This window comes from Papilio machaon, chromosome 13, assembly GCF_912999745.1.
Source record: "Papilio machaon chromosome 13, ilPapMach1.1, whole genome shotgun sequence".
Taxonomy (NCBI): Eukaryota; Metazoa; Arthropoda; class Insecta; order Lepidoptera; family Papilionidae; genus Papilio; species Papilio machaon.
The window spans coordinates 7,350,310-7,377,976 of NC_059998.1; the positions used below are offsets into that span (position 1 = coordinate 7,350,310).

General features: G+C 34.2%; 1 protein-coding gene across 1 annotated transcript in view; it reads left to right on the forward strand.

Annotated features, from left to right (window-relative positions):
* Positions 1 to 27,070, forward strand: part of LOC123721595 — a 31,993-nt gene extending 4,923 nt beyond the window's left edge. Inside the window, exons 2-4 of the mRNA XM_045680722.1 lie at positions 23,000 to 23,288; positions 23,544 to 26,240; positions 26,916 to 27,070. Coding sequence (XP_045536678.1) covers positions 23,000 to 23,288; positions 23,544 to 26,240; positions 26,916 to 27,070 — 3,141 coding nt within the window. The remainder of the gene's footprint in view (positions 1 to 22,999; positions 23,289 to 23,543; positions 26,241 to 26,915) is intronic.
* Positions 27,071 to 27,667: the final 597 nt, after the last annotated feature.

Consider the following 27,667-nt stretch of genomic DNA (forward strand, 5'->3'; position numbering starts at 1 on the left):
TTATTAATAAATTAAACAAGCAAGTAGCAAATAAAGCAAGTTATTAAATCCAATTCAGTGACTTATGAGTAATTTGAAAACTGCTTGTAGTACAACAGCGCGCTAGATTAAATTTTTTGCGCTACTTCTGATGTTAGTGACGTTGATATTGCTTCGCGTCTCCAAGAACTTGTTAGAGTTTTAAGAAGTAACATATTACATTTTCGTTAGTAAGCAAGAAATATAAAATATGAAAAAAGGTTTCATACAATTACTACTAAAAGATTATGTAGAATTTACAGAATTTCTTATAGTCGAATTCAATGGAAATAAGAAATAGTATTTACACCTCTGATTTAATTTTGAAAATCATATTATTTAACTTAATGATTTAAACAAGTCTATAATTAGAGACTTGTAAAAGTAAAATTTTGATTAGTTTCTTACAATCTTTCATTGCATTCCTCGATGTACAGTCGCGGAAATTCCCGGTGTTCCACTTACAGAAAATATGCCTTGCACCGTGCAACGTAACAAACTCCGCCCCCTTTTTACAGATAGCTCGCTGCTTTCGTTTCGAACGACAACAAAGAAAATAATCTTTTCATTGAGTCTATTATTACAACGCTGACCATTCACATACCGTGTTCGAACATTAGAGTTAAAGGCTGCACCCTATTGGTTATTGTTTCCGCGTCGTAGTCTCAATGCGTACGAAATGTTTAAACGACTCTAGCCCTAGAGGTGGAACACCGGGAATTTCCGCGATTGTACCTTTGGTTTCTGAAACGATTTTAATTTAAATTTAGCACGACAAATCTACATTTAAGTTCCGCTTTAATTTACACTACGTGACTATTAAATGACTGTGTCAGGAAAGTAAATTACCTAAAATAGCAAAGTTAAAATTACACATTAACAAATGAAGAGCGTTCTAAAAACTTTTTGACATCCCAGCGCAAAGGGAGCACAGAGGCGGTTTTACCATTTCCGGCGCCCTGAGGGAGATTGTGGCGCCTCTTTTTTTTGGTGTCGGGGAAATCCTCTAAAGATATGATATCTTATTGGGAACCGCTCCTTTATATCCGAATCTGGCGCCTCCACCGCTACTGAGCGAGTACATTAAATAAGTCAAGTAATTAAACTAAATGGCTGATTATGTTCAATGTTATTTTATTTATTTGGTTATTAATAAATTCGTCGAGTAGTATCAAACTTGATTTCAATACTTTCTTACCGCCATTTTGTTTTATTCTTTTCGCTTCATTACGTTGCTAGCTCAAGCAAACTTATTATCATTTTGTATTGTATGTTAAGTTATTTATGTTGTGATATTTCTATTCGAATAAATCTAATAAAAACAAAATAGAAAATCCGTATCAAGTATCAAGATGACTCGTCTTTTTAAAATTGAATAATACAAAGTAATGATAAAATACTTCAAGGTGACTTCTATTTCTTTGAAAGTCTTCTAATATTTTAAGTATCAATCAATCAATTTATCGTCGTTCGAAAGTCTCTGGTGTTGAAAGTTTATCTTCATTCATCTTTATCACAAAGAAATAATAAATCCAATGTCAAATTATTAAAATAACAAAATAAAATCTAAAAAAAATAATGTATTTAAAATATAAATTTATTGAAACTATTTTAAATGCGATAAAAAATCTAAGAAAATTAAAATTTACATAATTAGTGAATGTCTAAAGATTACATTTTCTGTTTTATTTAAAACTAGCTTTAAGCCGTGACTCCGTCCGCGCGGAATAAAAAATAGAAAACGGGGTAAAAATTATCCTATGTCCGTTTCCTGGTTCTAAGCTACCTGCCCACCAATTTTCAGTCAAATCGATTCAGCCGTTCTTGAGTTATAAATAGTGTAACTAACACGACTTTCTTTTATATATATAGATATACATATGTATGTTCTAAATAACAAGAAAGCAAACAATTGTATTTTATTGTATATGTAAATAAGTTTTGGAACAAAGACGATTTCAGTAAAGCATGCATAGAATTGTTAAACTCGTTTATTTTATTGACAACACACGATGTGGGGATAATTAGAGACCGACGTGAATTTTAAGAATAAGTAAATTAACCTACAAAAATTATAGAGATTCCTTGAGTTAATTTTACATTTAGACTAAGTAATGATTTTGTTTTAGACTATCAAAGTAGACGTAACAAAAATTTTCTTTCTAAAATCAAAATTTGATGAAATTCTAGTCGTTTAATTAGGAAGTTAATGTAGCTTTAACAATATCTACGCTAAAAACGTGGTTATCTAGCTATATGCTAGAATAAAAAGAATTTCTGTGTAACAATTGGTCTAGGACAAAAAGGGCAAAAAATGTATTATTTTATAAATTCTCCCTTTTTGCTCAGATTATTTTTACATTGGTTCATGAAACGGTTATAAAAACTATATTAGCATTAACTAATAGTAAATCCGTGGTTTATATAGCATTACGATATTTAATGTTGTGGGAAGCAAATTTAATTCTTTAACTGTACATACAAAGTTGCCATCTACGTAAAATCGAGGTTACTTAATTTATTTTAAACCTACTCGACAAAAAATTCTACTTTCATTTTCCCTAATCCTGTACAGAGAAAATTACTGACAATGCAAATGTAACCGCAAAATAAGCGGGAAAAGATAATCGAGAAAGACTAGTAAAGTCTCGCGTCTCGCACCCGCCTCCAAACAATGGTGTTAAAACATAATGCTACTCACACACGAAGGCATAAGTGAGACAGAAGAGACATTGCAGTACTGCGATCAGTACTGCTCTGTTTCACTGTTTTACCCTCTTGTGATACTGGCAGTATCCAGCGGAAAGAAATGATTTATGAAAATTGCATACGCCTGCGGTAAAAAAAATTAATAACATATGAATGTGGAAAGAATTCTTTTTTTATTGTTTGATATTTCACACACCCTTTTCTATAGCTATAGCTTGAATGTTCTGATAAAGTTACCAGTGCCATATGGAACACATGTGTTAATTTAATGATAAATTGCTTTTTTTATTTTAAGGATATTTATGTATTTTGTTGATAAAAGATTTTAATTTTTTGATTACATTGACAAAGATTAAAAATTAATTAATGTTAGTAAAAAACACAAGAGCGTCGGTGGCTCAGGGGTTAAGGACTTGACCTGCAATATGCAGGTCCCAGGTTCGAATCCCGCCATGTACCAATGCGTTTTTCGATTTTAGATTTACATATATACATTTATTCGATGTTCTTACGGTGAACAAAAACATCGTGATGCAACCTGCACATGTCTAAGAAGAAATTCAATGATATGTGTGAAGTCAACCCGCACTGGGCCAGCGTGGTTGATTATGGCCTAGTCATTCCTAACTTAGGGTAGGCTCCGAGCTCGGTGGGAACGTATAGTGAGCTGATAATGAGATGAGATAAAAAAACTGAAATGATTTTACTTCACCGAATTTCCACCTTATTCTTCTATTAAACTTTATATCTTGCGACACGAAAAATATGAGCTTCTTTAACATAATGCTGAGCAAGATTGCGTACAGAAGACGCGTTGGAAGATAAGTAAGTAAGCTGAGTAACATCTAGGAGTAAAGTACTATTGCCAGGTTTGAACAACTTTTTCTCTTGGCACAGGACAGAGATGATGGCCAACCTCAAGTAATGGTATTAGAATAAAAAACTTTATGTAATAATTAATGTTTCGTAAAGAAAAAAATGGTTATTGTGAGAAAACTATAAAAGATAGATATATGCTCGCGGACTTTTATTTAGCACATTTAAAGAGCTACAATTCGCCATACGTCATTTTGATGTAGGTCTTATAGTTTAGCCTACGTAAGCGCTGAAAGCAAAAATGTCCCTAATTTTCGCAACAAATTTTGAAGCTTATTCAAAATCTACTAGTCTTCTAGTTATTTAAAAAAAAAAACAAAAAAATGGGACCCACCTGCAAGCACTTCCTTTCGATTAAAATATTTTTTATCAAAATCGAACCACCAGGGGCAGAGATTCGCGGTAACACACATAAAAAAAAAAAAAAAAAATTCAGTCGAATTGATAACCTCCTTCTTTTTGAAGTCGGCTAAAAATACACAGTAGAATCTCTATTTATATCCAAATAACTTATAGAATATAAGAAGACAGTTGTTTCGTATAAGTATACCATTTATGTTAATATCTATTGAATGTCGTGCTACTGAAAAAATTGCATTCTTTCCTCGTACCATTTGTTAGTTTTTGTGAGTGTGATGATAGATAGATATAAAAATATAAAAAGATAATAAATTACAATACTTTATTATCTTTTTCTTTCGCATACAGGGTGATTTCCATTATTGTGATTTGTTGGCTACAGTTCGTGCAATGGGATTATATCCGTCGAGAAAATAATGGAATGAAGAAATATGTTCGGTGTTGATCTAATCTGCTTTGTTGTAATTTAATAGAGGATGTTTCAAATTTTTAATTCAGATATCTTTTTTCCGTGTTTCTATCGATAATTTTTTTTTTCCTTTTTTTAAATTTAATCCATGGTTTGTAATTTAATGATAAATATTAAAGTACATTTTTGTTATTAATTTACTTCAAAATATGATCTGAAATATCTATAAAGTAATAAAACAAAATTAACTATTTTTATAAATTTTATTATTTGAATCTAAGAATCAACACTAACACCAATAATTTTCCTCAACTCTATTGTCTGGCATTAACTTTAAATTGTCGATTAAAAAGCAAGATTTTGAAGTAATTTGTGAAGTAATTTCATTAAGTGTTTTAAAACTTGTCTACATTTAAATTATCCTTGAAATTAATATTGAGCAAGGTTATTATAACGTCAGTGGCTCAGGAGTTAAGCATTCGACTTTTATTCTGCAGCTCATGGGTTCGAATCTCATGTATCAATGTGATTATCGATTTTCATATGTACACGTATGTATATATACGACGTTCTTACGGTGAAGGAAAACATCGTGATGTAGCCTGCACATATTAAAGACATGTATGAAGTCAGAAGAAGAAGATCTTCTATTTCTTTGTACTATGTTTAAAAGAAGATTGTGGTGAAGCTGATCTACTTCTGTTTTGACTTGGCGTTGAAACATAGTATTGTTGATGCAGCAAACTCGAAATTGGTTCTTGCTTTCTATGCGCATACAATCCAGCAGAAGAAAAATATTTTTCATGTTTATTTAACCAACGATCCACCTGAAAAAAAGTGTTGAAGTTCAATTTATTTCTAAAAAAAAATATTATAATTTTATACTATTGCACATTTAATTCGTGATTTAAAAAATAAAATCAGGCTGTTTCATATCATTATCATAGTGTTCGTTGTTACTTTCGAAACATTTGTAAAAAAAAAACTCGTTCTATTTTTGAAAAATAATGAAACAGATGACTACGACTCAAATATTAAAAAGAATAAGATCAATTAAAATGTTCGTACACTTACAAATTCTGATCGACACGTTTGATTTTCTGAAGACATATTTAATATCAATAATACTGAACAGTATCAGAAATAATTTTTTACACTGAATTAAAATTAGTAATAACTATAGTATTTATACTGTTAAATGTAATGTAATAACCAAAACGAAGTTATTAACTAATCATCAAATATTTTTCGAAAGTGTTTAAAAAATATTTATTTTCTTGTTTACGTTTTAAAACGCATTATTTTATCTGTTAATGTTGTAATTAAGAATTGTAAACAAATAAATTTACTATAGTAAAAATAAGTAGATTTCTTTCAGCATTTAGCAAATTTTAACGTCAAATGACCGAGTTGTTTACAAAGTTTTGTCTGTTTTAGAAAGTTGTGTACAAACGTAAAATAACTGGTCCCAAAGTTTAATATTGTCTTTCTCATAATAACTGGATTTATAATAAAAGCATCTCAAATGAAATGGAGAGTACTATAACATTTCTAACAGAAGTAACGAACCGTTTTCCTTTATTGAAGTGGGCACAGGTGACTAAGAACATCGCCTCCACAACTGTAATAGTGTTAACTAACCCGGCTTAAGGATAATTTTGAATTAGTTATGGAGATTCTCTATGTCTTAGGGTTGAGTTTAATTGAAATTCTTCGCATAGGCTGGCGAGGACTTTAAGTTTAGTGGGACTTTATTAAGCGTGGGTTTTTGAGATCAAAACCTTCGTTTGAAACATATTGTTATCTCTGTTTTATCAAAGATAATGACAGAGATGATAATATTTTATACTGAGATTATGGTCTCAGAAACATGAAGGTGAATGTTTTTTTTTTGTGACTGAGTAGTCACTGTTTGCTTTGAGGAGGCATGTACAGTTTCACCGGGCTTGAGGTGGCCGGGCGCAGAAGGCGCTTAGCCTAAACCTCGTTTAAGAGTAACTAGTCTCGAGGACTCCCTCAGGAGCCTCGGCTCGGGCTGTTCCTTCATTATTATTACCGGATTGGGAGTTGGTTGAATGTTTCAACTTAAGTATTTTGTACTTAAAGTCGTGTTCACAAAGACATTTGATTTATCAATCATCTGCAACGCATCTGCGATTCCTCTGGCATTGCAGATGTCCATGGGCGTCGATGAATACCTTGGTGTTCCCGCTGCTCGTTTGCCCCCTTCTCTTATAAAAAAAAAAAATTAAGTTTGATATTCGCTGCTTAGCCTAAGTCAAAGTTTTAGTTCATTACTTAACTTGACTTTCAATTAAGTACTATTTTTTAATAATAATAAAAATGTTACTTCACTTTTTAAGGCTATACTCAGAAAAGGGAGTCATTAAGTGTAGAAATAGTATGAGAAAACTACACTAAGCGTCATACTGAGTGTGTGTCGGTTATAAGATGTAGATATTTGTAACTATGAGTGTAATTTCAACGCTTTTATTTTAATTCATACTAAGAAGGAAATCAACAAAAGTATTCACTATCCAATTGAATGTACCAAATATTTGTCTGAACAACATTATTAAGCTAGTGTAAGTTGCAAATATTCTTATCACGTGCCGGTTCAATGTTTGTACAATACACCGATCAGCGTTTCCCCTTGAATTCTAATAGACTCAAGTCATCATTGATGTTGGGTTTTCGATTAGAGACCGTTCTATTGTAACATTTCCAAATCAAAGTTATATTTATCAGACAAAATAAAGAAAGCAAGAAAAGAAATTATCTTCACAGAAGATTGAACATGTTATTAATTTTGTGAAATATAATTTTGGTAAGAAATATAGATTAAAAACAAAATACGTCTAATTCATGTCATCGTCGTCTTAGCGAATAGAGGGTCTATCAGGAATATTTGTACAACTTCATCGGCAAAATTAACAAGAGATCTGTTGGTGTAGTGCACAAGTTATAATACAAATGTCGATTAGGTTACGAAAAAGTTCTTATGAATATTCGTGCTAGGACCTTAGTTTTTTGTTAGTTGCTGTTTATTTTTGTATTTTTATTCGAAATATTTAATTTACTAAATTTCTGCATGTTTTTTTTAAACTGTAATCTGCTGGTCTTCTAGAAGATATAAGAAAAAAGTAGCTATAACAGACTCATAGACTGTGACTTAATCCTAAATTATATAGCAATTAAACAGCGTAACTAAGTCCTAGAGATCAAGGGAATAGAATTATTCTTTACATTTTAATTTAAATGGATTTCATGATGACTATTTAAAATTACAATGGACGGAAAACCGATAAATCTAAATTTAATAAATGAGGAAAATTTCAAAACGTAACATTGTACAATTTATACACGTATATGTATCGAATGTATTTTTAAATATAGCTCGATTTATTAAGTTTTTTTTTTACTTTAAAATTTTAACATAACTTAATTAATTCAAAAACTCTATAATGAAGACATTTTTATAACGAGCTTAATCAGATAGAGTTTTCGTTTACTGAAAAAAGTTGTTATCAATCATCGTCGATAATTGGATTGACTTGAATCACGTTAAAAATATCCACGTGATTTCTGCTGCTTACAAAAGATTCACGTAATTTGCTTTGCACAAACTCCGCACAAAATAACAAACATTGGAAAATCCTTGATCATTTTTAAATTGCCTTTTTTAGGGTTCCGTACCATGAAATATGGAGAACTGACTGCCAACCTTCGCTAGTCGGAGAGGCACCTCAAGAAGAAGAAGTACCATGAAAGGAAAAAACGGAACCCTTATAGGATCACTTTGTTGTCCGTCCGGATGTCTGTCTGCCAAGACCCATTTTGTTAAAAACGCGTGCAGGTATGAAGCTGGAATTTATAGCACAGGTAAAAGAAAAATTGCGAAAATCAACCATTACTATTACTTGATGGGTGAACTTTTATTTATACATACATGTTTGTACGGAACCCTCGGTGCATGAGTCCGACTCACAGTTAACCGGTTTTTTTATTCCAAACTCCGTTAGGCCGAGCCAAATAATTAATGTTTTTTAACGATTTGATTGAAATGTTAATAATCGAAAGGCTACAATTGTAATTAAACAATTTTAAAGTGTAGTAAAAATCTATTTTTTTAATTTTTAAATAGAAAACCCAGTTTTAGTAACAATATAAAAAGTCTATAAACACAAAAAGCGCCTGAGGGTTGGAATAGCCACACAAGTGATTACTGCGGCGACGTGACATGAATAAATTTGGCAAGGGTTGTTGCTACAAAACCTACTACAATAGCCTTCAAACAACTACTAGGCACCGATTATAAAGGCCGAAGAATGTAGACTAAAAAAATAAGCCAAAAGTATGAATTTCATTTTCGTTTTTAATATCAGAATATATCTAGTGGGGTAATTGAAGAGTTATAAATTACAAAAATATTACAATACCAGCTGTCACCTGCGACTTCATCCGCACGGAATGAAAAAAAAAAACTTAATAATTAGTCTATGTATTTTTTGTATGTTCTACATCTGTGCCAAATTTCATCGTGTTAAGCCATTGTGGAGATATCTTCAAACAAACATCTATCCATCCATCTAAACATTCGCATTTATAATATTTGTAAGATTTGTGAACACTATTGTATACTATGTAGAAATGTACAATACTTTAAGTCAAACTATTATTTGTTCTATTATTCAAAACATGTATTATTGTACAAAACATAGAAATCTACGGCAAAACTTTGTTGACTTTGTTATCATAAATGTATGTTAAACAATTTATTCGAATCTTTGTTGAATAAATACGAAATGAGAAAATATATTCTGGGCACTTTGTTGACTCATTTCAAGTATTTCTCTCGGGAACTTGAAGTTAACTTTTACGTATAGCTAAAGGCATTTCATGAACAATGACGTATCAAAAATATATACGTCATACGGGAAGCATTTTTTTCTTCTTAAAAACTATTATCAAACGCTTAAATCAAAGAACTGTAAGCTGTAATAAATAACAGTAATACTTTATCGGGCTTCTACTTCTGAAATACGTAGTAACATATTGTCATCCCCACCAATCCCTTTTTAAGAATAGAGATAACAATATTTTCACAGTTACTGCTTTAGTATAAAATAAGTATAGGATCTGTTACTTAAAGAAAATTAAAAGCAAAATATTTCTTTAAAAGAATCATGCAATATTTTGCCGTTGCACCTCGTTATCTTCGAGAAAACCAGTGGTCAGCGGATATTTAACATTACAGCCCACTGAGTTCACCAAAATGACTTCTCTTTGGTAGACCGTAAACAGGAATCTTTTGTATACAGTAATACTTTATACATAATCCAGTGTATCCTCTTATTATTAAAGTACAATTCGATTAATTCCTTTAAATTTGTTCAATACTTTTGTGTTTTAACGACTGAATATATTTCTTCTTAAAAATTAGAAAAAGAACATTAGATTATTTATATAGAAACTTTTTTGTGTAAATATAATGAACTGTTATATAACTTTAAACTTTCGTGGTTTTTACTAATATAATGTTCGTAAGAAACTCAAACAGCCTAATCGTGGTAAGAATCCCGTTTCTTACGAACATTATATAATGAACTGGTAGGCATTTTACATTATTAAGAACGAACTCTACGTCTTATTCAACTGTCTCACTCATCCTTTTTCCTGGTTAATAGATGGCTACATGTACATTTATTGCAGATATTTGTTAACAGTAATTATGTAATATAAATCAATTTATAAGGAAAAATTGGTATTTACGCATTAGTAGATAATTAACAATGTTGATAACAATTAACTCTCAGAATGTACACATGTTACAAACAAGACGAGAGAAGTTAGGTTAATTTCGGAAGAGAAACTTGGATGTTCGTATTTGTAATAATATCGTGAGTTCAGTGAATATGAGTCTGAAGCTTGCATGGCGAAGTTTGAGAAGTTTCGCTGAGAAAGGCAATCAAATTTTGGCTTATTTTCTCGTGTACAAAATTAAATGCAATAATGAAGTTTTAGTTTATTGATGTTATACAAATTGAATATACAAAAAATACAGTCGAATTGATAACCTCCTTCTTTTTGAAGTTGGCTAAATATCAACAATATTATTACGTTCTGGTTAGTAATTAGTAATGTTCTAACTGAAGTTCAATCTATGGTGCAGATTATTTCAATTTAACATTTAGAAAATTAACAGCAACGAATGAAATAAAAGAAAAGAAAGTATCTCCTAAAGTAAACATTTCATTTTAGTTAAGACAGGGATTTATTTATAGGAAGAAAGTTAATAGCGTTATATTTTGTAAACAAAAATCTCAAATGAGATATGCAAAAATCAATCTGAAATCGTGTTAAAACAATTAATTTAAACGTAATGTAACATGATAATCAGGAAGAGCAAGGGTCTTCCTCGGGTCATTAAACAAAAGGTTAATGAAGTTTTTTGTGACGCCGTAAATCTGCTTTGCCACAGTTGATTTTTTAGTGAAGAGGCATCGGATGTCAACAAATACATGGGATGATATAATCTAAAATCTATCTATCATCATTATCATCATCATCATCAGCTCACTATACGTCCCCACCGAGGGGCTCGGAGCCTATCCCAAGTTAGAGGTGACTAGGCCATAGTCAACCACGCTGGCCAAGTGCGGGTTGGTTGACTTCACAAATATCATTGAATTTCTTCTCAGATATGTGCAGGCAGCATCACGATGTTTTCCTTCACCGTAAGACCGTCGGATAAATGTACATATGTAAATCGTAAATCGAAAAACACATTGGTACATGGCGGGATTCGAACCCAGGACATGCAGATTGCAAGTCAAGTGCTTAACCCCTGAGCCACCGACGTTCTCTGATCTGAATCTATCTATCAAGAAAATTATATTTCCCGAACGTGATGCCTTTTACGTTACTTGTAAGGAAAAACCAATTTCTAAAATATTTATCTGGCCGCAAATCCGCACTCTTTCCAAGTAATCTCTATAACGGCTTGACTGATTTTGAAAGGACTTTTACTAAAAGGTAGCCTTATGTGAAGAAATAACTTAGGCTATTTTTTACTTTTTTTTAAATTGCAGGCAACAGCTATTTACTTAGTAATTATGTAAACTTGAAATTCATACTCTCGTATAAACTTCCGATTTTGGATTCGTTTGTAAAAGTAAAAAAACAATATATTTTAGATTAAGGAAAAGGCTATATTTAAATTTGTTAGTAATAGATAGAATAAAAAAATAAATGTTCCTTTAAATATTGTGTTTATTTCTATTTGAATTGTTACAATCCGCACGAGGATTCACGGGTGATATAAGATAAGGTGCCGGAACGTAATATGGTATCTGAATTAAGTCTGGGAGTAATCTCTGTTGTATTGTACTCTGTGGTGTTCGAATTAAAAAGTATTTATCATGCTCTTCTAACCATTGAAGTACCTGAAATTAAAAAAAAAAAAAACATTTGAAATAAGGCCTTATATTTTCTATATTCTAAACATACATTTGAGCGTCGGTGCCTCAGGAGTTAAGCACTTGACTTGCAATCTGCAGATCCTGGGCTCGAATGCCGCTATGTACAAATGTAATTTTCGATTCATATATGTACATTTATCCGACCTTCTTAAGGTAAAGGAAAATATCGTGATGACGTGACGATAAAATTAAAATAAAGAGCACATGCGATATAATATACAGAAAATATGTAGTGTAGACAACAAGAATACAACAATTATGCCATCCCTCTTATCCTCTTTAAAGAAAACAGAGATAGCAATAGTCTTCTAAAAATATACAAGTGTCACGACAATAAAAATACAAGTATTTAAAAATTCGGAAACTAACAAATTTCGTACGACAATTCGTATTTTCTGATACTGACGACATTTCACTTTAACAATCAACAACACTGTTCGACGTTCAACACAAAAATGACAATATTAATATAAATTTCAGAATAAATAGCAAAAACACAAATCATTTCTGTCATTAGTTAATCAACAACATTAACGGAATAGTGGACACAATTTTTGTAATAAATATACTAATGTAGGGTAATTAACTGTGTAAATGGATTATAATGCTATTATAAATCATTTACTAATTAACTGATTCTTTTAATCTATACTAATACTAGCCCGCGACTCCATCTGCTCGCAGTTGCAAAAAACACAAATGAAAAATAGATAGTAGCCGATACTCCTACAGATTATGCATGTAAAATTTCATAAAAATCGGTCAAGCCGTTTTGGAGGAGTATGGTACATATCTCACTAATATTATAAATGCGAATTTTTAGATTCATGGATGGATGTTTGTTTGAAGGTATCTCCAAAACGGCACAACGGATCTCGATGAAATTTAGCATAGATGTAGAGCATAGTCTGGAAGAATACATAGGCTAATTGTGATTTATTTTTATTCCGAGCGGACGGATTATAAAGGGTATAGATCTGTTTTAAAATTCTTCCTAGAAAATAATTGCACTAATTTTTAAGGGATAGTTTTCTTTTCAATACAAGATGGTTATACTTTTCTCTAGTATACTATATCTATTTTATTCTAACCTGGAGCATAAATAGCTCAAGTGATTTTAAAAATTCACGTTTCTTCCTATTCGTATTATTAGAGTATCATAGTGTCAGTCAGTGATCTGTTTTTTATACTAAACTAGCTTTTACCAGCGACTCCGTACGCGCGGAATAAAAAATAGAAAACGGGGTAAAAATTACCATATGTCCGTTTCCTGGTTGTAAGCTACCTGCCCACCAATTTTCAGTCAAATCGATTCAGCCGTTCTTGAGTTATAAATAGTGTAACTAACACGACTTTCTTTTACATATTTAGATTACACTCTTTATTTTGTTACATTCAGCAACGATTGACAAAGACATAAACTAAATTTCAAATAGATTAGCATAGTGTAGGTCCATCCAACATAAATCAGTGTTATATTAGACAGTCTAGTGATAAAGGCTTCTTATCAAGGTTATTAGTATTCCATTGAGGCTTATCTAATTTACGACTTTGAACGTTAAATCTTGAAACGATTTTATTAGATTTATTAGAAAAAACAAATGAAAAATTGTAGAGTAAAAAGCGATTGTAATAATTATTTGACACAATGCATTTATTGGAAAATTAATATAAAAGAATATACTTAGGACTGAAGAAATTAAAAGTTTACTGTAACAGCCAGATTGTTCTAAAGAGATGGAAGTAAATACGAAAGAAACAAATAGTTTTATCTACTAAATCATGTTTTTATGTTTTGTATGCACGTTACAAAATAATGAAAATAGAAAATAATATAGGATGTAATCCTACTCACAGTATGAATGGTTTAGATTGATGGATAGATGGATATTTGTTTGAAGATATCTCCGGAACGGCTCAACAGATCTTGATAAAATGTGGCGTAGCTGTAGAACATAGTCTAGAAGAGTACATAGGCTACTTATATAGTTTTTTTTTAATTCCGAGCGGACGAAGTCCCGGACGACAGCTAGTATTATAATAAATATATTTTGTTCGAATAAACGCGTACTAAAACAAGTAATAAGGAAGATCAAAGAATTTTGACGACAGCTATCAGTAAACTTTAGCAAGAGACAAGTACTTAGGAAGTTTGAATATCGACGCGAAGCGAGGGCTTTATTGAATCGGATTAACTTTCTTTATACCGTGCCATGTTTATACAGGAAAAGCTTGTAAAAGATAATAAATATTGTGTTATTGATAGCTTATTCAGTGATAAGAAAAGGAGATATGAAAATATGTTTCTTTTACTGTTGTAATCGACTGTCATGTCTCTAAAATTATTAGTACATATTTGTTTGTCAAGTTAATGAAAAGGATGTTGAGACAATATGTATTACAGAAGTGTCAGTTGAGTTCTACGGTTATTTCAATATGTTATAAATGTAATAATGGATAAATTATTAGGTAAATTAATTAATCTAAGTTAATCAATTAATTAATACAAGTTAAGCAATTAATTAATACAAATTAATCAATTAATTAATACAAATTAATCAATTAATTAATACAAATTAATCAATTAATTAACACAAATTAATTAACTAATTAACACAAATTAAACAATTAATTAATTGATTGTAAATGTTAAGAAAACCATCTTGTTAACTGCTAAGTTTAGTCAAACAAGGATATCTCAACCGGTTAGAGAGGCGCTGCTATCGCAGTTGGCTCTGTCAGAATATATAAAATCTACTTAGACATAGAAAATGACAAAAGAAACGACATGACAGTTACAGTACAAAGAGCATGTTGTGATATTTTTTGACCTTGACAAGGGGGCACTAGTGAGCTTTCATCGGTTCAGCCAAGCATTGTCGTTCTTTTGTTACAATTATTATTTTGTCAAACCACAAAAACATCTACCACTAGCGACATCTGTTGATATAACCACGCAAACTTTTCTAATAGCTCACATTGGAGTAACGATTTTAAAAAGATAAAAAAAGTTTAAAAAGGAAAAGTTTAAAAAGATTTATTTTTTCAAGTGTTTTACTGTTGCGTATTTTAATCACTTCCGCGTGATTTGTCTTGTAGCACATTAAAGCATTGGAGTAAAGATAAAAGAGAAAAATGGTTTTAGGGGAAAAGTAAATAAATTATTCATGTAAAAGCGTGTTAAAACCGAAGTGAACATTTAAGATACCGTGTAAAATGTAGCGAAATAGCATGTAGTATTTAAATTACAATCGTTCTTTATTATGAATTAATGAAAAATTATTTGATATGGGTAATTTTTGTCAGTACTTATAAGTTTAAAAATTATTACTTAATGAACTGCAGAAAAAAATATATTATGGTTGATTTTTTTATTTATATGATTATGGTATAGGAGAAGAAAACGTCATCGGCATACGTTAAGCAAGACGTTAACCGAAAACGGTATAATTAATTTCACTCTCTTTCGTAACTATGTTCCTCTTTTTCCGACTTAGTATGAGCGCATATTACGTTACATCAAAAAAATAGACATCATCATCATCAAGCTGTACTTATGCCTATGGAGGGTCGGCACAGTATGTACTACTCCACCAGAGATCTCTATCAACCGCCATATCTGAATTCATTCCGTTATATCCTATTTTACACAATCCATCCATACTTTCTTTGGTCTTCTTCTACCTTTATAGCCATCCACATATAATTTCATTTCTTTTTTTTAGAATCTAAAAATAGACACTCTGCCTTTTTTAACTGATGTCATCTCTAACGTAAAAAAAGTATGTCTTCAAAATAATTGCAAAGTTGACATAAGATTGTGCGTTCCACCCACGTCTGGAATGATTTTAATGAGCTCTGAAATTCGAAGCACGATTCCATTCAATCGTCTACCTTACCCCACTAACGGAAACTATCTTGAGTAATTGCAACCCCAAGACGAAGACAACCACTATTTTTGGTGAGATAATGTATTTCGAGAGATGTGGCTATGACCAAGTTCTCTTTGCTAATTTATGTAACGTTTAGTTTAACTGTATTTAAGTGTATTTTTAACTTCAAAATTTCACTGCAGAGTTTGCACTACCTGAACATTTCCGAGGAAATTTATAGAACTTTTAGAAAGAGTTGGGCATGTTTTCTGTAACTCAGCTGTTAGTGGATAACAATAAGTTAAGCATGGTTTTCAACTGCCGAAACTTGTTGAATATTGTCTCAGATTTTTCAAAGGACAGGAGAGGGTCGACGATATTTTTTAATTTTATATTTTTTTTTTCAATGCGAAAATTTTTCAGAATTAGGGTAATGCAATGAAACATTTCCATACCAAAAAAATTGAAACATTCATTTAATAAAATAAGGAATTATAGCAAAGATGGCGTAATATTTTCTTCTCGGGAACAAAACAAGTCATGTCCCTAGGTATAAAAATATTCGGCAAGAGATTTTGTTTAGGCTCGGCCATTACGGGTAATGAGGGTTGTTTGTGACGTCAATTTTGAAAGAGGGTAAATTTAAAAGTGAACCTCTCGTTTCTCAGTAAAAAAAAATCTAGCCTCATTTTCGCGAAAAACTTCCGGAACAACATCATAACGGTAAATTGAGAAAATAGTTTCATCTTGTTTACTGGTTTTTAATTATCAAATTACCCAGAAAATTATTAGTAATAAAATCCAGGGTTATTGTTATTTTTTTTTTATGTTTATTAATTTCTTTTACTTGATATTTTTTGCTTTTAACTGGTGGCCTTGAAATTGACTTAGAAAGAATGGATGATATTTGGACAGTCAAACGCGCATACGTGGAACGACCGAGTGGTCGGCTGTCCCAGGTATCGCTGGATGTATGAGGTGGATGTAGATCTTCGTGAGCTACTGGTCTGGGACTGGGTCAAGACGGCACGCGATTGGAGAAAATGGACACTTTTGTTGCCGGAGACCAAGGTCTACTTCGAGTCATTGCGTCACCTTATTTAGGTTATTTATTTATTTTACATTTATATTTCGAAGACACAAAATCTATGATAAAATTACAAAAGAATCTGCTCGAAGTTTTACCTTTTACCTTTTCAAGGCAACGAACGATTTCCGATTTATGTTCCTTATCAGCAAGTAACGTTCCTTCTTAGAATTATCACATCCTATTTTACGAAGATAGTTCGGACCCTTTTCGAGTTAAGTGAAACGGAAATTTGATCTACTAAAGGTAACAAGGTTAGTTACTCGTGATTTTTACCTTTTTTTGTGTATTCCAAGCATTGATTTTCTTATTTAAAATAATACTTGACTCCAATTGATAACAGAAAAATTCGAGCAATTTATTAGATTTGGAATATTCTTTGATGAATAAAAGCTTTAAAGGTCGAGATTTTTTTTTAAAAAGTTAAATGTAAACTTATGGACTTGGTGGCCATGACTCTGAGTACGTGAGTCATAAAAACTTGAGAGGTGTCAAGGGACACCCGGATGGAACGAATTTCCTTTCAATTAATTAGTGAAGGAACCAATGTTTATTCTATGAATAAAAACATAAGTCTTCACAAGAAGTACATTTTATTTCTATGAATTTTCGTTATATATTGTCACGTCGTTGCCATGGTGAAGTAGCGCTCATTCGTCTATAGCAAAAAGTGTCGAGACAACTTTTCGTAAGAATTTTTTCCGTCTAGCCCCCTTTCACAACTCGCGATAAGGAACTTCGTTCCAAAAATAAATCTCTAATTTAAGTCGAAGACATTATCAACGTTAAAATTATTAAGTCTCTCTCTCTCTAGCGCTTACTAATTTATTAAGCAATTATGAGTAAAAATTTTTGGACGTCGGTTAATTAATGCATTGAAAGAATTTTGAAGTAATGATAGCACGTAATTTGGAAGTGTCCTGATTTAAGATTTCCCCCCCCCCCAGTTTGTTTTCCATATTTGTGATGCTAATAGAATCTGATAAACTTTTTTTATCTTCCATCGTCAGCTCTATGAATTATTTATTGAAATGTAAAACCAAAAGGAAACGCAGAATATCTTCGATATTGAAAAGTACAGAGGAACAACTTTTATATTAGGCCGTTTGAAAATATTGAAAACTAGCTTTTACCCGTGACTCTGTCCGCGCGGAATAAAATATAGAAAACGGGGTAAAAATGTCCGTTTCCTGGTTCTAAGCTACCTGCCCACCAATTTTCAGTCAAATCGATTCAGCCGTTCTTGAGTTATAAATAGTGTAACTAACACGACTTTCTTTTATATATATAGATAGATTGAAAGTAATAAGGTCAAAGTACCTGTAAATGAAGTAGTAACTTATTACTTTTATTACACAACTCACGCCTATAACCCAGAGGGATAGGCAGAGATCACGGACCTCTATTTGGTGTGGCCTATTGAACCACCGCAATCCATATTTCGCCATTTCGGGAGACGGAACGTGGTGGGTGGCAATATGTGTGATTGCATCACGAGGTCTTCCTTCACCGTACTAACGTCAATTTATCTACATATGTAAAACGAAAATCAAAAAAACACATTAGTACATGGCGGGATTCTAACCCAGGATCTACAGATTACAAATCAAGTCCTTAACCGCTGAGCCACCGGCTCTAGTCACTTTTATTAATTTTCCTAGAATAGTTTCCAAGCCAATAACAAATTGTAATTCAAATACTTTGTACAAGACTTCGAGTTCTTAGTGAGGCACAAAAAAAAATTATCGAAGCCTTACAGGTAGAAGGAGGTCGGTTAAAAATGTTATGACATTGAGAAAAGAAATAGGTGTGAAATAGACTAAAGTTGCGATACATAGGCATCCTGAAAATCTAAATCTAGTCCATAATATTAGTATTATTACACTATTAACTATTTAATAGTAAACATGATAAATAATATTAGATCATAATATAATAAAGTAAATGTAACAATTCGCAAAATATTAAATTCAGAAATAACAAAGCCTTACATTTTTCAAGATATCGTTTATTTATCAAAACCCTTTGCTCCTCCCCGAGGTTGCTTAAATAACAATAAAGTATTACTTGACATTTTCACAATATGAAACATGAAATCTTTATAATAAACATGTTCTGAAAATGTCAAGTGTTATTTCTTATTTAATGTGCAATATATTTCAAAAAGGTTACATAACATTTTGTTTAATTAATTTTGAAACTGAACATGTAAAGAACTTATATATGTAATTATTTAATTCAAGTTACTTCACCGATTAAGGTAATAAAGGGTCGTTTCAACCAATATATCCAACTAGCTTTTACCCGCGACTCCGTCCGCGCGGAATAAAAAATAGAAATCGGGGTAAAAATTATCCTATGTCCGTTTCCTGATTCTAAGCTACCTCCCCATCAATTTTCAGTCAAATCGATTCAGCCGTTCTTGAGTTATAAATAGTGTAACTAACACGACTTTCTTTTATATATATAGATTTAAATGGGGCTCATTAACAGATTTTCTGAATAAACAAAGAACAAGTACTATCATAAGCTTATTCCTATGCAAAATTTAAACCAATCCTGTTTTTACTCAACGTTTAAAAATGGAACTAGTGCACCTGGTAAAAGAAATGGTGTAATGGCAAAGTTACTTCTGCGTACGACATAAGCTTTTTTTCTATGCCGGCAGGGTTCAAAATCGTTTGATATAAATGCAAGTACTTGTTTTACTTGGTATTGCAACTCATGCATAGTGAACGCAGATTTCAAATACACTTTTCACGGCTTATCCAATTGGATGCGAGCTAACTTATAAAACCAGCAGCTGAGCATATTTTGTATTCATGATTTTTCTTGTGTTAGCATTGTTTTTGCATAACAGAAGAGTAAAATATTTCAAGGCAAAGTGTGTTTTTAAATAACATATTTTAGACCAACAAGGATATGTGACCCGGTGAGCATAAGTCATACCAAATTATGACAGCCCACTAGCGCCTCCATGTCAATATATAAAAAACTTGAGAGGTGTCAAGGGACACCCGGATGGAACGAAGTTCCTTTCAATTAATTAGTGAAGGAACCAATGTTTATTCTATGAATAAAAAACTTAAGTCTTCACAATAAGTACATTTTATTTCTATGAATTTTCGTTATATATTGTCACGTCGTTGCCATGGTGAAGTAGCGCTCATTCGTCGTTACCATACTTACTATAGCAAAAAGTGTCGTGACAACTTTTCGTAAGAATTTTTTCCGTCTAGCCCCCTTTCACAACGCGCGATAAGGAACTTCGTTCCAAAAGTGTTACCTTCATAATGTAGCTATTTTGTCATATGTTTTCTTTTATGCCATTTCCTGTGACCATGTATATTTGACATATTTTATTATTGTCCCGATGGGAGACGATCCTATCGCGGTTAGTTCTGTCAGAAAATGTCGATAACTGCATAGAAAATTATCTGAAAGAAATGACATCACAACTACAATACGAAAACGATCTTGTGACACTATTTTGACATTGACAGGAGGGCGCTAGTAAGCTATTATTATTTAGTTTGACTTATGCCCACCGGATTAGATATGCTTGTCAATCTATACCTATGTATCTTCTATATATATAAAAGAAAGTCGTGTTAGTTACACTATTTATAACTCAAGAACGGCTGAATCGATTTGACTGAAAATTGGTGGGCAAGTAGCTTAGAACCAGGAAACGGACATAGGATAATTTTTACCCCGTTTTCTATTTTTTTTTCATTCCGCGCGGACGGAGTCGCGGGTAAAAGCTAGTATGAAATATAAATAACTTTCGAAATGCTTGTAAAAGTTATATTAAACAGCCACTTAATGTCCATTATGAAATATAAGAGTCTTAAAGTTTAAAAGTTTCGTAAAGTTATGACATTCACTCGTATGTGTTTATCTCTAAGTAGCAATACATCTCACTTTAAATGCTCAACAGTATTATTTAGAGCAGTGATTGTCAAACTTATTTCTTTCACCGCCCCCTTTGAAAATCAATTATATTTCAGAGCCCCCTAATTTTTATTCAGCCCTAAAACTTAAAAACCACAATTTCATTACTTTAATTAATTTCAATGCCCCCCATTTTTTTTTTGGGCCCCTTATCGCCCCTTCCTAGGTTTCAAACGCCTACTTTGGTTATTGCTCACTTTGGGAAACACTGATTTAGAGCAATGTAAATAGAGCATTATTATTTTGAGAAGTATTTTGATACTGAACCAAAGTTAAGAAAATGTCATAATTTAATAATTGATATCAAAGCACATATGATTTGTTTTGTAGTGCTAGAAATAAATTCCATCAATTTAATCTAGTTGCGGCACACTTCAATGTAAACGCTTTTCCACATGTTTTATTCAAGTGCACGTTATTGCTTTCGCCCACTATAAAACCGCCAATTGAACGCACGGAGCAAAACTCTTTCAAATTCGCAGCTGTTTTTTTTATTTGCAAGTCTCTTTTCTACTTTTATTTAAATGCTATGCTAGAAATAAAGTGTTAAAATTGACTCGTATTAGGACAGACAAGAAGGATTTATCAAAATGCGAAAGAAAAATATGTGGATCAAGACGAAAGTATTTGTTTATTGGATTTATTTGCAAGTTTTGGTGATCTGAATTTTACTTTGTTATCCTTAAATCAACATTTATATTGTAAATTGATTAACCGTGTTTGGTTTGTTATCTTCGTTTTGTCAAAGATAATGACAGCCATGAAAATGCGTTTTATACATAGATTTTGGTCTCAACAACGGATAAAATAATTTATTCGGTAAAAATTTAAAACAACGTTGAATGTTGAAGCCTTCATTGGATATGCAAAAATATCAATATCCTGTTATATGAACGGAAATTCAAAGTCTTGTTATTCTTTTAGATTCAATCAATGGATTTTCATGAATAAAGAATTAACCGAACGTAATAAACGCAAAACCGTGAACCGTTCAGAAGATACCTTAAAACAAACATCTATCAATCCATTCATCTAAAAATTGGCATTTATAATATTAGTTGTTGCCCGCGACTTCATAAGGATACATACCTATACCTATACCATACATATAAGGAATAAATTTATGTGAAAGATTATTTTTTAATTCTGCTCAGTAATTTCAGACCTTTTTCAATACAAACAATCAAATCTATTTTCTCTCTATTGTAATATTAGTATGGATTAGATGTTGAAACTTCGTGTGCGTGCGTGTTCCTGTGGCAATCCAAGCTAAGTTAATGTATATTTTATATACTTGATCAAACAATTCTAAGGTCAATTTACATTGGTATTTTTAAATACTACTTGTCCGAAAACTATTCTAGTTCAAAGTCTATGCTTTCAAGTCGTCTTAGTAAATAAAAATCAAGATAAAAAGCATTCTAAAATGTTCAAGAAACCAAAGGAATTTCTCATAAAATATTTCCATCAGAATTCTAAAATACGTAACGTGTATACAAAATTGATGTAACAAAGCTTAAAGTGATTCATTTCCTTCACACTGTCTTCAATGCATTTACTGCCCATTCAAGTTCATCTGTTATCGACAATGTTCAGTCAACCATTACTGTGTCCAGACAAAACTGTTTTCATTTACGACATCTCAAAGTCACGTACTCAATAACTGTAAAAGAAAATGAAATCAGTAATACCAAATAAAACTTAACTCGAAAATATTTATAACTAGCTTTTACCCGCGACTCCGTCCGCGCGGAATATAAAAATAGAAAACGGGATAAAAATTATCCTATGTCCGTTTCCTGGTTTTAAGCTACCTGCCCACCAATTTTCAGTCAAATCGATTCAGCCGTTCTTGTTCTTGTTGTTTGAGTTATAAATAGTTTAACTAACACGACTTTCTTTTATATACCAGGTCACTCAGAAAGTATTGCGAAAAAAAGTTTTTATGTATGTGAGACTCGTCTGTTATAATTTATTTAAAAACATTATTAGTTATAAGTAAAAATAGGTACGTTCTAAATTCAAAACTACCCTACACATTTTCTGCGAGCTTATTAAAATTACCGTGTCTCATTGAAAAATGGATTTGCGTCGAGAACATTTTCGCGCTATGATTTTTTACGATTTTAAATGTCGCCTGAAACCGGACGAATCGTACGATAGACTTCAAATGGTATTATTGGATGAAGGCCCTTCTAAGGCAACCGTGTATCGTTGATATAATGAATTTAAGCGAGGTCGACTAACTTTGGGGGATGAAGAAAGAAGTGGTCGCCCTTTGACGGCTGTTACGGAAGGAGACGTGCTAGCACTGAAAAATTTGGTCCAAGACAATAGACGAATTACATATCAAGAGATTCAGCATAAACTGCAGATTGGATCAGGGAGCCTTAAAGAGTTTCTACACGTGCATCTACGGGTGCAGAGCATAGTTTCACGAAGGGTGCCGCACAACCTCACCGATGTTCAAAAGCAGGCAAGGGTGGATTGGTGCCATGATATGATAGACAAATTTGAAGCAGGCTAGTCTCGGCGTGTTTACGACATCGTTAAAGGTGATGAATCCTGGATTTATCAATTCGATCCAGAAACAAAGCGCCAGTCGACGGTTAGGGTGTTTCAAAACGAATCGACGCCTACCAAAGTAAAGCGACCGAGAAGCGGAGGGAAGATTTTGATCGTGAATTTTTTCAAATTGACTGGCTACTTGGTGTCAATTCCTTTACGAAACCAAAGAACCATTTACGCCGAATGGTATACTACCAAATACTTGGCAGAAGTTTTCTCTGCTGTGAGCAACAAGCAACCAAACACAGGTCTCCCCAAGGTTAGCAGCAGGAAGAGGGCAGGATTGCCCTGGTGGACCGAAGAGCTCTCTCGACTCAAGACCGAGGTCTTGAGGAAGAAGAGGCGGATCTCCTCCGCCGCGCCAGTTCGCAGAGAGTGGGTCGTCAAACAGTACATCGACGCAAAGGAGAATTACAAGCGCGAGGTTAAGAACGCTCAGACCCAAAGTTGGAAACGCTTCTGTGGCCGCCAAGATCGGGAATCCATGTGGGACGGGATCTACAGGGTGATACGCCGTACAGCCGTGAGGAAGGAAGAAGCCCCCCTCGTTAAAGACGGTAAGGTCTTAGAGGGGGCGGAATCAGCCAGGTGCCTAGCGGAGGCATTCTTCCCGGAAGACAAGCCGGAGGGAGACGACGCGGACCACAAAGAAACGAGAATAGTGGCCGATAGGGTAAACGAGGAGTCACATGATAGTTCATGTGACCCCCCATTCACACGGGCAGAACTCGAGTGGTCCGCGTCAAGTTTTAATCCAAAAAAGGCACCTGGCCCCGATGGACTCACGGCTGATATTTGTCTAGCCGCGATCACTCTGGATCCGGACCTCTTCCTGGCGATAGCGAACAAGTGTTTAAGCCTCTCTATCTTCCCTAGGAGGTGGAAAGAGGCAGCAGTGGTAGCATTACCCAAACCCGGTAGGGACGACCTCACGCAGCCGAAATCTTACAGACCAATAGGCCTTCTGCCGATATTTGGAAAAATCTTAGAAAAAATGGCTGTAAGACGTGTCCGGTGGTATACTGCGCCGTCGATAAGCGGGCGCCAATACGGATTTATGCCGCAGCGTTCTACCGAAGACTCCCTCTATGAGATGGTCCAGCACATCAGGTCTCAGCTTTTAGAGAAAAAGATCGTTGTGCTGGTATCATTGGATATAGAGGGAGCCTTCGATAACGCCTGGTGGCCCGCAATCCGGTGCAGACTGGCGGAAACGCGATGCCCCGTAAATCTGAGGCGCATGATCGACAGCTATTTTAGCGACCGATCAGTGCGCGTCAGATTTGCGGGTGCGGAGTACGCGAAATGTACCACCAAGGGCTGCGTGCAGGGTTCTATCGGGGGGCCTACATTTTGGAACCTGCTGCTGAATCCCCTCCTGGTGGAGTTAGATAGCGCGGGCACACACTGCCAGGCTTTTGCGGATGATGTGGTCCTGATGTTCTCTGGGGAAAGCTCTTCGGAAATACAGACCCGTGCCAATGCGGCCCTCGCCCTTGTTCAGAAGTGGGGGGTTAGGAACAAGTTAAAATTCGCGCCTACTAAGACCAAGGCAATGGTCCTCACTAGGAGGATCAAATACGACTCCCCACGTCTGAACATGGGCGGAAAGCCCATTGAGCTGGTTAAGGAGGTCAAAGTCCTGGGCTTGACAGTTGACGATAGACTCACCTTTAAGACGCACGTGGCAAACGTCTGCATCAAAGCGCAAGGCATATATCGTCAACTGTCAAGAGCTGCCAGAGTTTCCTGGGGGCTGAACCCAGAGGTCATCAGGGCCATATACGTGGCAGTAGTGGAGCCCACCATTCTTTACGCGGCCAGCGCGTGGGCACAGGCGGCGAAAAGGAAGGGGACCTTGACGTTGTTGAACCGGGTGCAACGGGGGTTCGCGCTGAAGATTGTGAGGGCGTACAGGACTGCGTCCCTAAACTCGGTACTAGCACTTGCTGGGTTGCTTCCTCTGGACCTTCGGGTCCAAGAAGCGGCCCTCCTTTATGAGGTAAAGAAGGGTCACTCCCAGCAAGTGCTAGGGGACCTTGATTTGGAATTACCAGTCCCGTACGCCCAGACGCAGCACCCGGTGCACCTGGAGGGGCTGCAGTTCGACTGCATGGCGGACGGTGACGAAGTGGCCCAGCGAGCTGCCGTCGATGTAAATATTTACACCGACGGTAGCAAAATTGAAGGCAAGGTCGGCGCGGCGTTATCTATCTGGGATGGCGCCGCGGAGACTCTCTGCCGGAAATTAAAACTGGGAAACTTCTGCACCGTATACCAGGCGGAACTGTTGGCCCTGCACGAGGCAACCCTGTTTGTAATGAAGAGCAACCGACGCTCGTTTGGTCTTCATTCCGACTCCAGGTCCGCCCTCGAAACGGTAGCAAAAGGCGATTCCCTCCATCCCCTAGCAGTGAAAGCGAGAGAGAATGTACGAAAGAGCAGAGAGCAAGGGAAGGATGTCAGATTATATTGGGTGAAAGCGCATGCCGGGGTGGAGGGAAACGAAAGGGCGGACGTACTTGCAAAGCAAGCTGCGGTCGGAATGAAGACCAAACCGAACTACGACAAGTGTCCCGTTTCATACGTCAAGTGGCAACTCCGATTGGAATCGCTTGAGGTATGGAACGGGCGCTACAGGGACGGGGAAACTGCCTCAACAACCAAGGTCTTCTTCCCAGACGTCGTACGCGCGTTCCCTGTGCTCAGAAAAATAGACCCGGATCAGGTACTTACCCAAGTTTTCACTGGGCACGGGGGGTTCTCCTCGTACTTGTGCAGGTTCCGCTGCAAGGAGAGCCCCTCGTGCATTTGCGATCCGGGTACCGAAGAGTCCGTGCTGCATCTTCTCACTGAGTGCCCGGTATCTGGTGCGATGAGGGCCGGCGCTGAAATAGAGATGGATAGTAAGATAAATTTGGAAACAATAAGTACATTAACACAAAATAGAAAAACAAGAGAAAGATTTTTACAATATTGCAAAGCGTCGGCCCTCCAAGCCATAAATAGGAATAAGACATAAAAATATAATTGACTCACATTCGTAGCTCTTAAGTATTTATTTTATATAGCCCTTTTGCCCTAGAATTAGTTTTTATTGCTTTTTAAACTGTAAATAGATATATATATAATTGTAATGTTATTTTATTGAAAATTTTAAACTGTACATAGATGTTTAATCGTAATATTTTATTGGTTTAATTTTATATTTTAGTAAATTATGTTTATAGTAGTTAAGAGAACGAATGTGTTAGTAATCTAAGTTTTATGAAATGGTTTTTATACAAATAAAGAAATAAAGAATATCCCGCACCCCAGGTCCCTGACCTTGATCATGTTAGGGGAACGAGAGGGCGGCATAGAGCCGCCCAAAAAAAAAAAAAAAAAAAAAAAAAAAAAAAAAAAAACACAGGTCTCCGCGCGCTACTGCTCCACCGCGATAATGCGCCCCCCACACCGCAATCAAAATGAGGGACTTCCTAGACAGCACACCGGTCAAACTCCTGGGTTACCCTTTTTACAGCCCTAACCTAGCACCGTGTGACTTCTTCTTATTCCCAAAAATAAAAATCAACTCAAAGGGATTCAATTTTCGTCGCCGGATGATGCGCTCTCAGCGTTGGAGCAGGCTGTAAACGAGGTGTCTGCGGCGGACTGGAAAAAGTGTTTCGAAAACTGGTTCAGACGCATGAAACTTTGTATAGAGGCTAGTGAAGAGTCCTTTGAAAAGATGTAATAAAAATATATTTACCTATAGAACATTTTTTTTTTAGAGTCGCAAAACTTTCTGAGTGTCCCACGTATATATAGATAATTAAATCATATCGACATAATATTAGAGTATAGTATAACTTCATGATAAATTAAAAAAAAATGTTTGTTGAGGTTTAAATTAAAGCGCGCGAGTAACTTTTGCAGTGTTTTGTTTTTTTCAAACCTGAAAATTTGGTAATTATAAATACGTCAATAGTCACGTTTCAATAACAAATTATTTTCACAAAACGTTAATTCAAAAGCAATATTGGCTATATTAACTTTGCAAATAATAGTAATTAAGTAAGTACTACATCGTTAATAAGTTTTGGAACAAATACGAACTCGCTGTTCCGTGTACGTTTTGTTAAGCTCATTTGCTTTATTGCAAACTACGATGTAACAAAGACTGTTGCGCCATAAAAGTTAGTACACTAATGTGAATTTAAGAACCAAAAATGTGTACAAAATGTCTAACTGTAAAGAATGTATTTAATATTTTTAGTTTTACTCTTATCATAGCATAAAATGTAAGATTAATATGAAAATTTTTCCGTATTTTTAACCATATATCATAAAA